Raw genomic sequence first — 13,093 nt, forward strand, 5'->3', positions numbered from 1 at the left:
ACGTCACCCAATTTGGACATAGAACCAATGTCACCTGACACCCGATGACGTCACATTGTATTGTATACAGAGAGGGGAACTTTCTAGTTTAATGGCGGAAATCGTTAAATCAATCAATTAATCGATAAATTAAGAAGCATTATATAAATCAATCAGTTTGTATATTCTTTCAAAACAGGATGAAAAAACTTTCTGTGTCACACGCATGAAATAGTTTGATTCTTCTGTCATATTTTTATTTTCTGTTGCTCCCCGCCCACTTTTCATACAGGTGAGCGAGCATTGCGCGAGACAGGTCAAGAGTCTGTGGTTCAGAAATGTCAAGTCAAATTTGTGTGTGCATCAGAAATCACACAACGGTAAATCCTGCGAAGTAATTCGTGATGAGACGACTGGGACCAATTTAAATTTTTTATCGCCAATCTGGTTTTGTTGGGGAGTTGTGGAAATACATGTGCCGGCGTTATGTATTCAGAATACATCTTAAAGTAAGTATTATTATTATTATTTTTTTAGTACCCAGGGGTAGCTGTCAGCTGTAATTTTACTGAACACCTTGCCTTTTTATAGTTGTATCAGCTACCTGCTTAGGTGGTTGCCACTTTACACTCTCTGTGCTGATTAGCCTTGTTTGACATGCTAGCTAACGTTAGCTCAAATTAGCTCAATTTAGCTCGTGTTAGCTGCAGTTCTGGACTACAGACCTAGGCTGATGGTGGCTTCTTAGGTTCAACAGCTTTTTATCTGCACTTGAAATGAAACCATCACCTGTTCTGAAATATTAAGATTTTGCTATTATCTGTATGTACCTTTTAATTTACAGTTTACATGCATAGCACAGACCTACAGTAGCATTTATTCTTCCCAGCATTAGAAAAAACAAATCAGTGTTATTAATTTGTGCTGTTTATATCTTTCTTTATTTTAGAGGACGCGTTCCAGTGTCAAAGAGCAGAAATGGCATCAGATGAAGGTGGTGAATGAATATTTTATTTTTGTATATTTTCCCACTTTTTTATAGCACACATTTTTGGGCATGTGTTTTGTAACAGAATTCTTTTTGAAAGTATCCATCACAACACTGTCCATAGGCAGAAATACCATCACAACCAGGTGCACACGATACAAGCACATTTATTATGTTTTCTAAAACGTCATTACATTTTGATTATATGTAATGAATGCGGGATTAGAGTAGTGTAGACTCGTTTTCAGTTTTACTGTAACTCTCTAGTGGCCAGACGTCAGCAGTGGTCAATTGTCACAGGATCCTTAACAGAAAAATCTCTTCACTACATCCAGAAGTGAAGAACACTCTCTGGGAGTTAGACATATCATTATTTGAGTCAACTATAAAGATCAGACTACACATGAGAAGAAACACAGCAGACTCATAAACATTAAGAATAGAACAACCAAAAGGAAATCTGGATCTCTGCAGCTGTCATGATTTTATTTCTGTTTTTATTTCAGTCTACCAGTCGGTGACAATGATGTCTATGATGTCCCAGTAAGTAAATACATACATACACAGTGACTATATCACTTCGTAAAGGACTGTATGTACTTATAACAGAGGATATACACTGTGGGATTCCTAGAAAACCATGACATCAATTAAAATTCTCCCTCCCACCTTAAATATTGTCTGTGTTAATTTTGCAGCTTCTTGATAGGTTTAGTTGTAAATAAAATAAAAAGAAACAATAACTGCTAGAAATTCCCCAGACATGAGAACATCAGCTTAATTTCCTTAAAATCATGTTACAAATAATATATAAGATAATGATGAGATAAGATGAATAATTTTGTAGACAAAAACAATGTGAGTCAAGTTGTACATGTATCTTGTGTTTATTTTACTGTTTCTACGACATTAAAAAAAAAACTTTTTGAACAAAGGGCACCAGTCATTAATGCTTAGGAGCTACGGATTAAATACTCCACAGCCTGTAATTTTACATTCATATTCGGGTCTTTCATTACGAGTCGGTGCCTCTTCCAGTCTCCTCAGGACATCGACACCCTCGACCACTTGACTAGAAAAGCAGAAAAAGACACAAGACGTCATTCCAACTGTTGAAAAAGAGCAGATATTACGTTTGGAAATTTAGCTAGTGATAACAACCCAAAAGCAACGTATGTCTTGTCCATCCAGGGTGTCGGCTGTAGTGTGATGTAGAACTGGGATCCGTTGGTGTGAGGTCCCTTATTGGACATTGCTAGAATGCCACGTTTAGAGTGGGAAATAGCAAAACTCTCATCTGTAAGGAAGTCAGGCAAATATTCAAGGGAATATACTGTAGATTAGAAGAGTTAATGCTCCTAATATGGACACAAATGTCCATGGGATGTGCATATCTGTACCTTCAAAAGTTGGTCCATAGATCGACTCGCCTCCATTACCTTTACTCTGGGGAGAAATATCTGCATACAAAACAGATCGTCTGTGATAATTTATTGATATTTCATCTGTGTTTAACTCTATTACATGTAGAGAAAATTTGTGAAACATGTTTTAATATATATTTTAATAATATTCCTGTTGTACATGTATTGAATATTTTATGAGGTTTGGCCCATACAGCACCTCCACCTTGCACCCAGCCGTTGGGCACAATCCGATGAAACAGTGTTCCCTTGTAGCAGAGCGGGAGGCCACTCGGCGACTGTCCTCGCTCTCCAGTGCACAGAGCCTCAAAGTTCTTTGATGTCTTTGGACACACGTCTGAGAACAACTGAGGAGAGGAAAGACAATGTGTCCGGATCCAACAGTGTTTTCCAGTGATCATCTATTTTCTGTTGTGCGATATCAAATGCCCCGTGGCCTCCGATCATATAAATGCTGATTTAAAAAGTAAATACGTGAATTTGAAGGCTGTGCTTTATTTGTCTCAGTTGCCTCACCTCGAACAATAACGTCCCTACCGCTTCTCCTGCTATCTCAATGTCCATGAAGACAAACCGATGCTGTAATGAAAGGATAAAAGTGTATTTTTTGTGTAAAGTTTCAAGATGGAACAGTTTTGATAAATATTATTCAGATAGAAGAGTCTGATGCTTTCCAAAATTACCTATACATTAACCTAAAAAGGTCAGAAGTTGTATGAGTGGTAAACCAATTTGGTGGTAAACCATAGAAGAGAAATGAACCAAAGACACATCCATATTTTTGCCTACAGTGTATATGATTTATATGTAACCACGGTGGTGACTTGCCCCAGTTTTCTGGAAGTGCTTCTTATAGTAGTCCTCAGCGAGAGCCATATAAAAAGCTTGAGGCCGAGTGAAAGAGAAGCTCCACTGATTGTTGGCCCAGCTGGCGAGATCTTTTTCATTGCCAAGGAGGATGCCATTCAGAAAGCACATAAGGCTGCTGGAGTACTGCCACACTTCACCACGCAGCTCCTGGAAAAAAACAGTTTGGAAGAATGGATGTCTCAGAAAGAACATGGCATCGCGCTACAGCAGTATTTTATTTGTCTAGGTTTGGAGCATCACGAAACTTATCTGCTGCAGTTCTCACACTCACTTCTATTATTCATAACAGAAGAAAATGCATCTGTCTCAGTTCCCTGTTTGTTTTGTTGTACTTTTTATGGTGGGACAGATAACACCTTTAATTGTCTTACTGGTAAGATACACAGAGAGATTGGTGACATCATCTATTTCCAAGTACAGATGAGGTTAACCAGAGCATAACAACTGTGTCGGACTTTTCAGCGTGACTTTACTTGTAATAGTTGTTCTTTACTACTTTCTCCTATACTACTTTCTGTTAAGTTCCTTACTATTTCTTCTATTCCTCATGGAGTTAAGACGTTGGAGCTTCTCATCTCTCACCTCTCCATCCCTGAATGAACTGTACTTATGTTTAGTTTCCATAAGAAGGTGGCATACCTTTTTCTTGTTGCACAAGTATGTGTGCCAGTCAAATTCAAGGAGTGGATCAATTTTTGGATCCAAAAAAGCCTCAGGAAACTTTTGTTTTAGTTCCTGTATAGTGCACAAACAAGCAAATCAAATTGGCGTTAATGCTGAGGTAAAATAAATAAATAAATAAAAATAATTTTTATAGTAACGACAATAAAATGTTTACCTCAGCGATACTTTTGGCCACATGGAACTGACTGTCTTTAATTAAGCCGACAATTTCTATCTGTGTTTTGGAATCCATGGCTTAAAAAGGTGAGGGACACCGTAGGAAAGAAAACAGTAACCTCGTATCCATGGCGACAAGCGTATGAAGTCGCGTTAATATGACGTCTGCTTTAAAATACGGCAGGCTTCGATCAACTTCGAGAAAACGTTTCCTTCCTTTCGACCTTGTTTTTTTGAAATTACATTAAATAAACACAAAGGTACACATTCCTCTCACGAAACCACATCGTGGCTACTCTTATTCCGTACAGACTATCATTTTACTTTATTTATTTACGTTAAGACGGTTTATACAGAAACAAGGGAGCGTAGTAAAGGAATCGTCAACGAATTGTGACGCGTCCTAACGGCGCCACGGTTTGAAAACCCGGATCTGTTGTTGTCTTTCGTGTTGTTTAGCATGAGCGTTTCCTCAACGTTTCTTTGTCTTTAATCATTTAAACTCAAGATTTATGTCATCATGGGTGTTCACGACTTGTGGTCTATCATCGAGCCGGTTCGTAAGTCGGTGCCGTTGTACAGCTTGAGCGGAAAGACGCTGGCAGTGGACCTGAGTTTATGGGTGTGCGAGGCCCAGCACGTCCAGGCGATGATGGGGAGAGTTACTAAACCCCACCTGAGGTAATCCCCACGTATAGATGGTGATTAATTCCTCGTAATGTTTTGCTAATGTGTTTCTGTGCGTTAGCGGGTTATCGGTCTCCCCCCCTCAATGCAGTCCTCTTTTGTATTGTTGCAGGAATTTGTTTTTCCGTGTGTCGTCCCTGACACTGATGGGGGTAAAGCTTGTGTTCGTCATGGAGGGAGAAGCTCCCAAAATTAAATTAGAAACCATGAACAAGAGGACAGAAGCGAGGTATGGAGGTTTCAAGAAGGCATCTGCCCCCAAGTCCACAACAAACACCAGCAGAGGGCGCTTTAAAGCTGTACTACGAGAGGTTGGTTTCAATGCTGTAACAATAAGTTTAAGTGTTTGTCCTAGTCTGCTTTCTGCTGACTGCAGCTCATGTCTATAGTGTGCAGAGATGTTGGACTACCTGGGTGTGCCGTGGGTGACGGCCTCCGGCGAGGCCGAGGCCATGTGTGCTTACCTGGACTCACAGGGCCTGGTGGACGGCTGCATCACCAATGATGGAGATGCTTTCCTGTACGGGGCCCGGATCGTCTACAGGAACTTCAACATGAACAGCAAAGTACGTTCCTGGAAGTTCATCTCAAAATGTGGAGAAGAATCCAAACCATGAGATTTAGAAATCTTCAGAGCCTCTTTAATTCAGATGATTCCTCTCGACCCCTCTTTGGTCTATTTGTGACAATAAGGACCTTCAGCAGTCCTTCCTAACTACATCTCTATATGAATAAACTGTTGGGTAAAGTAGTTACATACTCTTTGTTTTACGTTATATTACTTTAAGTCCCCTTCCTCTCCAAAACATGCTCCTGTCATAGATAGATAGATAGATACATTATTTATACAGAGGGAAATTAATTTATTGTTATATTGTTAGGGTTTCTTGAGCTTCACTGTACAGAATGAAGTGTGTTCAAAATTTGACTGTTTTCAAACTCCTTGCTGATAATTCACAACATTTTAGGACTTCACCTCAAATCAGTTTTTAAGGAAGTACCTGTAAGCATGATTAACAACATCAAAACTAGTTTCAAAAGGGAATTCTCAGTAGAAACTTACTCAAGGTGGAAATGGAAACTTAATGCATGCGTTTATTGCACGCTATTATGAACTTTCGGTGATGTAGGAGACGTCTTGTATTCACCAAGTTTTGACTTCTGAAAGATGTCTTATTTCTGAGGAAGCAACGATTTATGTTGTGTAAGAATTTCCAATTGGCAACTTAAACTTTTTAGTCACAATTTATTTAGGATTATTTATTTATCATTTGTTTAATGCATTTGCATATATAAATAAAATGAGATGGTGTTTCTCCCACTGCTAATAGTTAGTAAAATATAATATAAAATAAATAAATCTAGTGAATAGCGCTTCCTCTTGTGGTATTGTAGAAGTGCTGAACATTAAGTCTAAGGTGAGAGGGGGCACAATTCATTCATGACACCAACAGCTTGTGGGGTAAAGTTTGAATTTGTCCTGTGAAAGAGGAGTCCTCCATTCGTTTCTGTTTATGTGTTTGAACTCAAAATACTTTAGTTATTGTATTAAGTAAAGCAAATATATATATAAAAAATAATTGATTGCAGCACGTAGCAGTATTATTTTTCAACAAATGCAGATTTTATCTTATTGTATCCGTCTTCTTTCTGCAGGACCCTCAGGTGGACTGTTACAAGACGTCCCGAGTGCAAACAGAGTTGCATCTGTCCAGAGAAAACCTTGTCGGTCTGGCCATTCTCCTCGGCTGTGATTATATTCCTAAGGTAGCGAGGACACATTAACCTAAAATTTTTCCCATCGAAATCTCCGCTGTGAGAGTCAACTTCACCTTTCACTCTTTCATAAGGGAATTCCAGGTGTTGGCAGAGAGCAGGCCCTGAGGCTCATCCAGACGCTGAAAGGACAAACACTTCTTCAGAGGTAGAACACACAAACACACATTTTTCTCCTTTTGTCGAGACCGTATTTAGTTTTGTGTTCATGCTCTTGGATTATTTTTGCTGCAGGTTCGTGAAGTGGAAAGAGGAGAATCCAGATATACCCGACAGAGTTGTGAAGAAGGTTCCTCACTGCAACATGTGTCGCCATCCTGGTGAGTCTCTAGTGACTCGGCTCATCCATTTCCTTTCCCGTCAAACGTGCACCCTTCTTTTATATCTTCTTTTCGCTTTCAGGCTCCGCGAAGACGCACGAGCGTGTCGGGTGTGCGCTCTGTGACAGCGAACGATACTGTCAGCCTCAGGACTTCGATTACCAGTGTCCTTGTGACTGGCACCGCTACGAGCAGGCCCGCCAGGCCTCGTCTTTCGAGGCAAACATCAGGAAGTACGCTCCCTTTTGTGAACTAACACGAGCCTGACCTCATCACGTAAACGCTAAGTGTAATAAACGAGAAGTAACACAAAATAGAATATGAAATCACACGGTTGTGCAAAGTGAATCATAAATTGAAAGGTAAAAATGTAAAATTCATTTTTCAGGAAAACTCTCGCGAGCCAACAGTTCCCTTTTACAGAGGTACGGTGAATTCTGTCTTTTTATAAGAGCTGACATAATATCTGGGTTGGTTTTGATGCTTTAACTGCATCTTGCAGATCATCAGTGAGTTTCTAGTGTCCAAGGACAAGCCTGTGTCACATTTCAAGAGGAGACAGCCAAACATGCTGCTGATGCAGGTAATGAGTTAAAAACAAATCTCCCACATGTTCAGAGAGATGCATGTGAACGCTTGTGTTTTGTTGCTCTAGAAATTTGCCTACGACAAGATGGAGTGGCCGACGCACTACACCAGCGAAAAGGTTTTAGTCTTGATGACCTACGCCGAGTTGATGAACAGAAAATACGGGAGAGACATGTCTTCGCAAATCAAGCCCATCCGGTAGTTTTAACTCAGTGAAAGATCAGAACGACAGTGTTTTTTTCTGTACGTGCTTAACAAATAATATTGTTATTTTCTACGACAGAATATTCAAACCGAGGGTGAGGAATTCTGTCGCCTGCTTCGAGGTCATCTGGAGCACACCAGGTCAGTTTAAATCCGCCGTTCAATCGCAGATGTTCTGTTTTCGTATTTCCTTTTTTAATCTCGCATAATAAAACGAGGGAAAACAATCCCGAGTTGAGTGACATGACTGCTGCGTTAAGTGGAGGTTGGGGCGCGGGGTGCTCGTCACCGGGTTGTCTGTTAGTGCCTGTCTGTGAGGTGGGGTTAAGGTGACAGATCAGTCACAACAGCCGCTAGGTGCTAAACCGGCTTCCTCCCTGAGCTGGGAAATCTCTCGTATCAAAGTTCACTAACAAGCCCGTCTGACGTGGCCGGCCTGAGAAAGTCCCAATCAACTAACTCTGACTGTGTGTCGGTATTTCAAATATATCAACAACTAAATGATTGTGTCATGGGCGTAACTGTGTGCAGATTACTCAAGTAACAACGCAAATGTCTCTTGCAGTTAAATTGCCGCCTGTAAACCCACTCGATTGTCATGTGTTAGGTCCAAACAGGAAAATTAGTGATAAACTGGGTGAAAATTTAAATTTGTTTGTGATTTGCACATGGCCTAACTGTGTCACTACTGCAAATTATTTAAATATCCCAAAATCAAGAAAGCAGTTGAACAGTTAGATTGAGTTTACGATTACGCATGCAGTAGATACAGCAGAGTTCCACGATGAGCCAGTTAATCAGTTTGTTGGTCAACAGGAAATCAATGGGAAACTATTTAGATTTATAGAAGAAAATGCCCAAAAAAAACTTAAAGGGCAGATCCTCTAATAGTGTGAATGTTGACATTTCAGATATTCCTGATTAATATTACACTGAATTAACCTTTGGCAAAGTTTGAATTGAGTCCACTTTTAAAGTCACATTATTTTTTATTATTTTATATGTGTAGATGAGAGATTGATACAAAAAAAAAAAAAATAGGTAGTTACAGTCTGTAATATAAAGTTAGAGGATTGATCTGTATTTTTTTTCTCGATGTTGGATAAAAAAACAACGTCCACCTCACCTTGAAGTTTATTCCTGCAGAACATTTCGTGTTTCCTGAAGATCGTCCTGCAGAGGATCGACATGAGGTGAAGACAGTGGAGGAAGAGTCTCTCTTTCGCGTGGCCTACCCCGATATGGTAGAGGGCTACCTGAGAGACAAAGCTCTGGCTCAGGAGAACAAGACCAAGAGTAAGACGGTCATTCATAATCTTCACTTTAAATGCGTAGAACTCCATAAAAATACAATGTTAAGTGAAATATATTTGTGTGTGCAGATCTTTTGTAAAATCTGAGGGTAAATGTAGCTTCATTTTTCACAATTAACGCTCCCTGGACACCTTCCAAACCGCCATGCTGACAAGGGCGTCCTGATCAAAGGCACCTGGAGCTTTGACTTGTTTTTCAAGGCTGTCTATTACAGCTGCTCTGACACCTGAAAATGTAGAGTTTGGCAGCTTGACCAGTTCACACCAAAGGCTTTGATGCAGTTTTGAGGTGTCTGTCTCGCAGGTTTTGCCGTCACTTTATGCAGGTTCTGCTTCGCTCCCCCTGGTTTTCACCGCTGTAGAGATTTGCCTCCTTTTATGAAGGGAAGCTGTGATTGGAAAAAGTTTACAGTCAGATATAACGATGTTCATGTGTTCGGATTAGCCACAAGCTCATTCAGATTAAGTCTTCTGATATTTGGTCTCAATTTCCTTTACAGAAAAGAAACCAAAAAGTAAGAAGGAGAAGCCATCTGACCCTTCAGATGGTATTTCAGATCTCTTGGCCCAGATGACCCTTCAGAGTTCCACTTCAGCAAATACTACGACTCGACCGCAGCCGCTGCTTTCCACTAATTCAAACGCAGATAAACCAGAAATTGTGATTTTAGACACACCGGTGAACCATAAGCAGCAGCAGCAGCAGAAGGATGTAGTGAGCCGCAGTGGTCTGCATGATTGCCCCAACACTCCTCTGTCTCATGCTGCCGAATCGGAGGCTGCCGCCTCACCTTCTGTCTCTGCTGCCATCGACGCCCTGCACCTGAGCAACATCAACTGGGACGCTTCGTCCTTCACATCCTCTCCACAGGCTGCCTCCACAGAGGCCTCGCTAAGTATAACCACAGATGGAGATGTCAAGGAATCAGGGGGTGGAAACACGAAGCAGAAAACCTTATGTGACGTCAAGCAAGCAGACCCTAGATCTGCTCTAGAGCCGTGTTACTCTGACTTCTCTCTAAGAGACCGGGTCCTCATGAGGAACACGGCCAAAACCACGAATCAGGTGGAGGTCGACAGTGATGTGGTCTCAAAACAGCTGAACTACGAGTTAGCCTCTCACGAACGTCATCCAAATCCAGAACCCAGTGGACAGATTTCCAGTAAAGAAGGGCGTGAAGTTAATTTGTCAGGGAAGATATCGGCTGTTAATCGCAAAGAAGCGCTCGCAGACAAAAGCCAGTGTGTAACGAACGTATTTGAAAAAGGAACTCAGAGCTCAAATGAGCAGATAATGCCAGCGGCTCAAGGCGAGACAAAGGAAAAAGCAAGTGCCTCGAGAAAGCCCACTCAGAAATATAAATTTGTCCGGACGGCGTCGTCACTGGCTCCCCCTCCCCCGGGTCAAAGCAGCAAGAAGGACGTGAGCGTGCCGCAGACCACCAAGAAGAGCGTGTGCATGAGCGTGAGCTCGTCCAGCGAGGACAGTGACGCAGAGAACCATCAGTCGGGACCTCAAAGGCCGACAAAAACAAAGCCCAGAAACGAAATCAAAGGCGCCTCCATTTCAGACTTCCCCCTCAAGCCGCTTTCTTTCCCCAAAACGAGCAAACCGAATGCAGAAACTGCTCAAAGTGTGCGGTTAATTGGGCAAAAATCTCAAAGCTGCAGGATAAATGTTACAAACAGCACGCCTGTATCGGCTAAAAACAAATGTTGGGATGGGGCCCAAGCTAATGGTGATGGGGATGTGTTCCTTCGGAGTCCAGCGTCTCCTGTCGTTGTGTCGGATAGCGACGATTCTGTGATTTGTGGCGAGAGTCCGCTGCCACTGGCCGAGAGGCTGAGACTGAAATTTCTGAAGTGAGCGACATAGTTGCAGGATGAAGGATCGGAGCATGTAAGCCTATGTCCTCTTAACTGTGAACTCCTGACTTTATATAAACAAAGCCTCAATGGACTTTTGTGATCAGAAATCGAACCGTTTCTGTAAAATAAGGTCAATTTATTCACAAAAAAGTCCAATTAATAATGCGACGCAGTTTGAGAGCTGCAGGAAAAGTCTCTGTCTTTTTGCTTTTTAAGGAGTAGCTGTGGATTAGCGCTGTCGTTTAAGCATTTAATGCCCACTGACGGCGCCGCATGTGTTTATTTTCTCCCACCGCTGCCTGACAAGCTAAATGTCACAGCTAAGGGGAGAAGGAAGGCGCTGCAGCTGACGGGGACGGAGGACGCTGAGCCATTGGTTTTTACAACCCACCGGTGTTGGTCCCCTTGATCATGAGTGAGGCCTCACACCTTTACAGACATGAAAGGTCTGGCAGGGGCTTGGTGACAGCTGCATCCTCTGCCCAAATAACAACTCAGTCTAGTTAGTGGCTCTTTAATCTGCTTCTCCTTGGTATAAAAGCTGATTATACATTAAATAATAGTGTTTATGAGAATAATGCTGGTTGTTTTTATGGTGCAGCAAAGTGTGTTGAGTAGTTGTCTGAATAGGAACTGGTCAGACTGCACTAGGGGGAAAAAAATAGTAGCTGACATTTGTAAACATTTGAAGTATTTTTATTTTTTGGAATGTAATATTAAATGATATCTGTACTGTGATTCTTTTCATTGATACTCTTTACAGACTGATTCTCTTAAAACAAGCTGACTCTGTATGGTTATTTTTTCCCATAAGGTGACAATAATTTTGGTCTATTGCCTCTACTTTGGCTACTTAACGTCCAGTCTAAGGACACACGCAGGACTGACTTGCCAGAGAGGTGTGAAGCTCTCAGGTGAAACAGCATCCTCCCATCCCTTCATTAGACGGATCACATCAAACTGACAATTGTCGCCGTGCAGACTTTAAAGAGTAATTTCCAACAAAAGGAATCTAATTATTTTTCTTTCTATCACATTATCCGCCTATTTAGCCTTATTCACACCCCAGTGATAACGAACGGCGTCCTTCGGGAAGGTCGCATTTTGGCACTTGCGGTTTTCTTTGAACTTTTTTTTTTTTTTTTTTTTCGCCTGAGCTGTGAACCCATAAACCTCCGGAGATCTGCTTCCATATAAAAACTCTTTGGCAAAATCGCGACTTTCACACAATCTGCTCGTCATTCACGCTGAATGTCACCCTCACTGCGAGAGCATCTGGATTTCTAACATGAACCTGGATGTTGTTACGGCTCATCTGCTGTCTGGATGGAAGTGCCACGAGAGTACTTTCGGAGACGGCCAAGAGTCGCTCCAGTCCAGCTCGCCGGAGTCTCCGGTGGACTCCATGTGCTCCTCGCCGGAGATGTGCTACTCCAGCGAGCATCGGGAGATCGGGGACTTCTCTTTTGGTTTTACGGGCCGTAAAGTTTCTCCGAGCGCGCAAAGGCAGGGCAAGTCAAAGATGTCCACCAAGAGGCGCATGAAAGCCAGCGAGAGGGAGAAGATGCGGATGCGGAGTCTTGCAGAGGCTCTACACCAGCTCCGCGACTACCTGCCGCCCGACTACAGCAAGAGAGGCCAACCTCTGACCAAGATACAAACGCTCAAATACACCATCGAGTACATTAACAAGCTCTCTGACATCCTGAGCCGTGCGTAAAGGACGCAAAATGGACCACTTTTACGCATCCGGTTCACCCTCACCCGGACATTTGCTGAAGTTAATTACGCATCTCTGAACTTTATAACCTAATCGCCCGGTTGCATTTAATATTTTTTTCCATACCCATGCTGTAAATATTGTTTAGCGTGCACTTGGCAATTATTTTGTATATGTGGCTGCCTTTGTGGGAATTATGAATTCCGTGTTTGGACTTATAGTTTATCTAGTTTGTAGCTGGTAACTTACAACGCCATCCTCCATGCGGGGAACTGGTTTTAATCTCTCGAATGTGTTTCTTGTATAGTGCAGAATTTAAGAAGCTGTGTGATATTTTAAAGTTTTGCTGCGTCTGCAAAAGCTATTAAATAAGTCTTTGTTTTTGTCTTATCTACATATTTTTTAGTTCTTTACACGTTTTCCTCGGTGATATAATATATTATGTTTGTTTTACTGTTATTCATCCACTGTCTGTGAGATCTAGATTCCTTCTACAAACACGCAATAAATCTGTG

General features: G+C 41.7%; 3 protein-coding genes across 3 annotated transcripts; 2 read left to right on the top strand and 1 right to left on the bottom strand.

The window, feature by feature from the left end:
* Positions 1–1,497: 1,497 nt before the first annotated feature.
* ppil6 (peptidylprolyl isomerase (cyclophilin)-like 6) lies at positions 1,498–4,231 on the bottom strand. Its single transcript, XM_047573959.1, has 8 exons — positions 4,100–4,231; positions 3,901–3,996; positions 3,220–3,408; positions 2,908–2,970; positions 2,591–2,738; positions 2,368–2,427; positions 2,129–2,264; positions 1,498–2,039 (listed from the first exon to the last, which is right to left on the bottom strand). The coding sequence occupies exons 1-8, from the start codon at positions 4,175–4,177 to the stop codon at positions 1,928–1,930; spliced, it is 882 nt and encodes a 293-aa protein (XP_047429915.1). The 5' UTR covers positions 4,178–4,231; the 3' UTR covers positions 1,498–1,927.
* A 76-nt stretch (positions 4,232–4,307) lies between these two features.
* LOC124998675 (flap endonuclease GEN homolog 1) lies at positions 4,308–11,500 on the top strand. Its single transcript, XM_047573133.1, has 13 exons — positions 4,308–4,782; positions 4,901–5,099; positions 5,178–5,354; positions 6,445–6,555; positions 6,639–6,712; positions 6,799–6,884; positions 6,967–7,117; positions 7,273–7,309; positions 7,387–7,467; positions 7,540–7,670; positions 7,756–7,817; positions 8,823–8,972; positions 9,490–11,500. The coding sequence occupies exons 1-13, from the start codon at positions 4,622–4,624 to the stop codon at positions 10,854–10,856; spliced, it is 2,787 nt and encodes a 928-aa protein (XP_047429089.1). The 5' UTR covers positions 4,308–4,621; the 3' UTR covers positions 10,857–11,500.
* A 147-nt stretch (positions 11,501–11,647) lies between these two features.
* Positions 11,648–12,993, top strand: msgn1 (mesogenin 1). Its single transcript, XM_047573134.1, has one exon. The coding sequence runs from the start codon at positions 12,147–12,149 to the stop codon at positions 12,576–12,578; it is 432 nt and encodes a 143-aa protein (XP_047429090.1). The 5' UTR covers positions 11,648–12,146; the 3' UTR covers positions 12,579–12,993.
* The last annotated feature ends 100 nt before the right edge of the window (positions 12,994–13,093 follow it).

The sequence above is a fragment of the Mugil cephalus genome, chromosome 21, assembly GCF_022458985.1.
Source record: "Mugil cephalus isolate CIBA_MC_2020 chromosome 21, CIBA_Mcephalus_1.1, whole genome shotgun sequence".
NCBI lineage: Eukaryota > Metazoa > Chordata > Actinopteri > Mugiliformes > Mugilidae > Mugil > Mugil cephalus.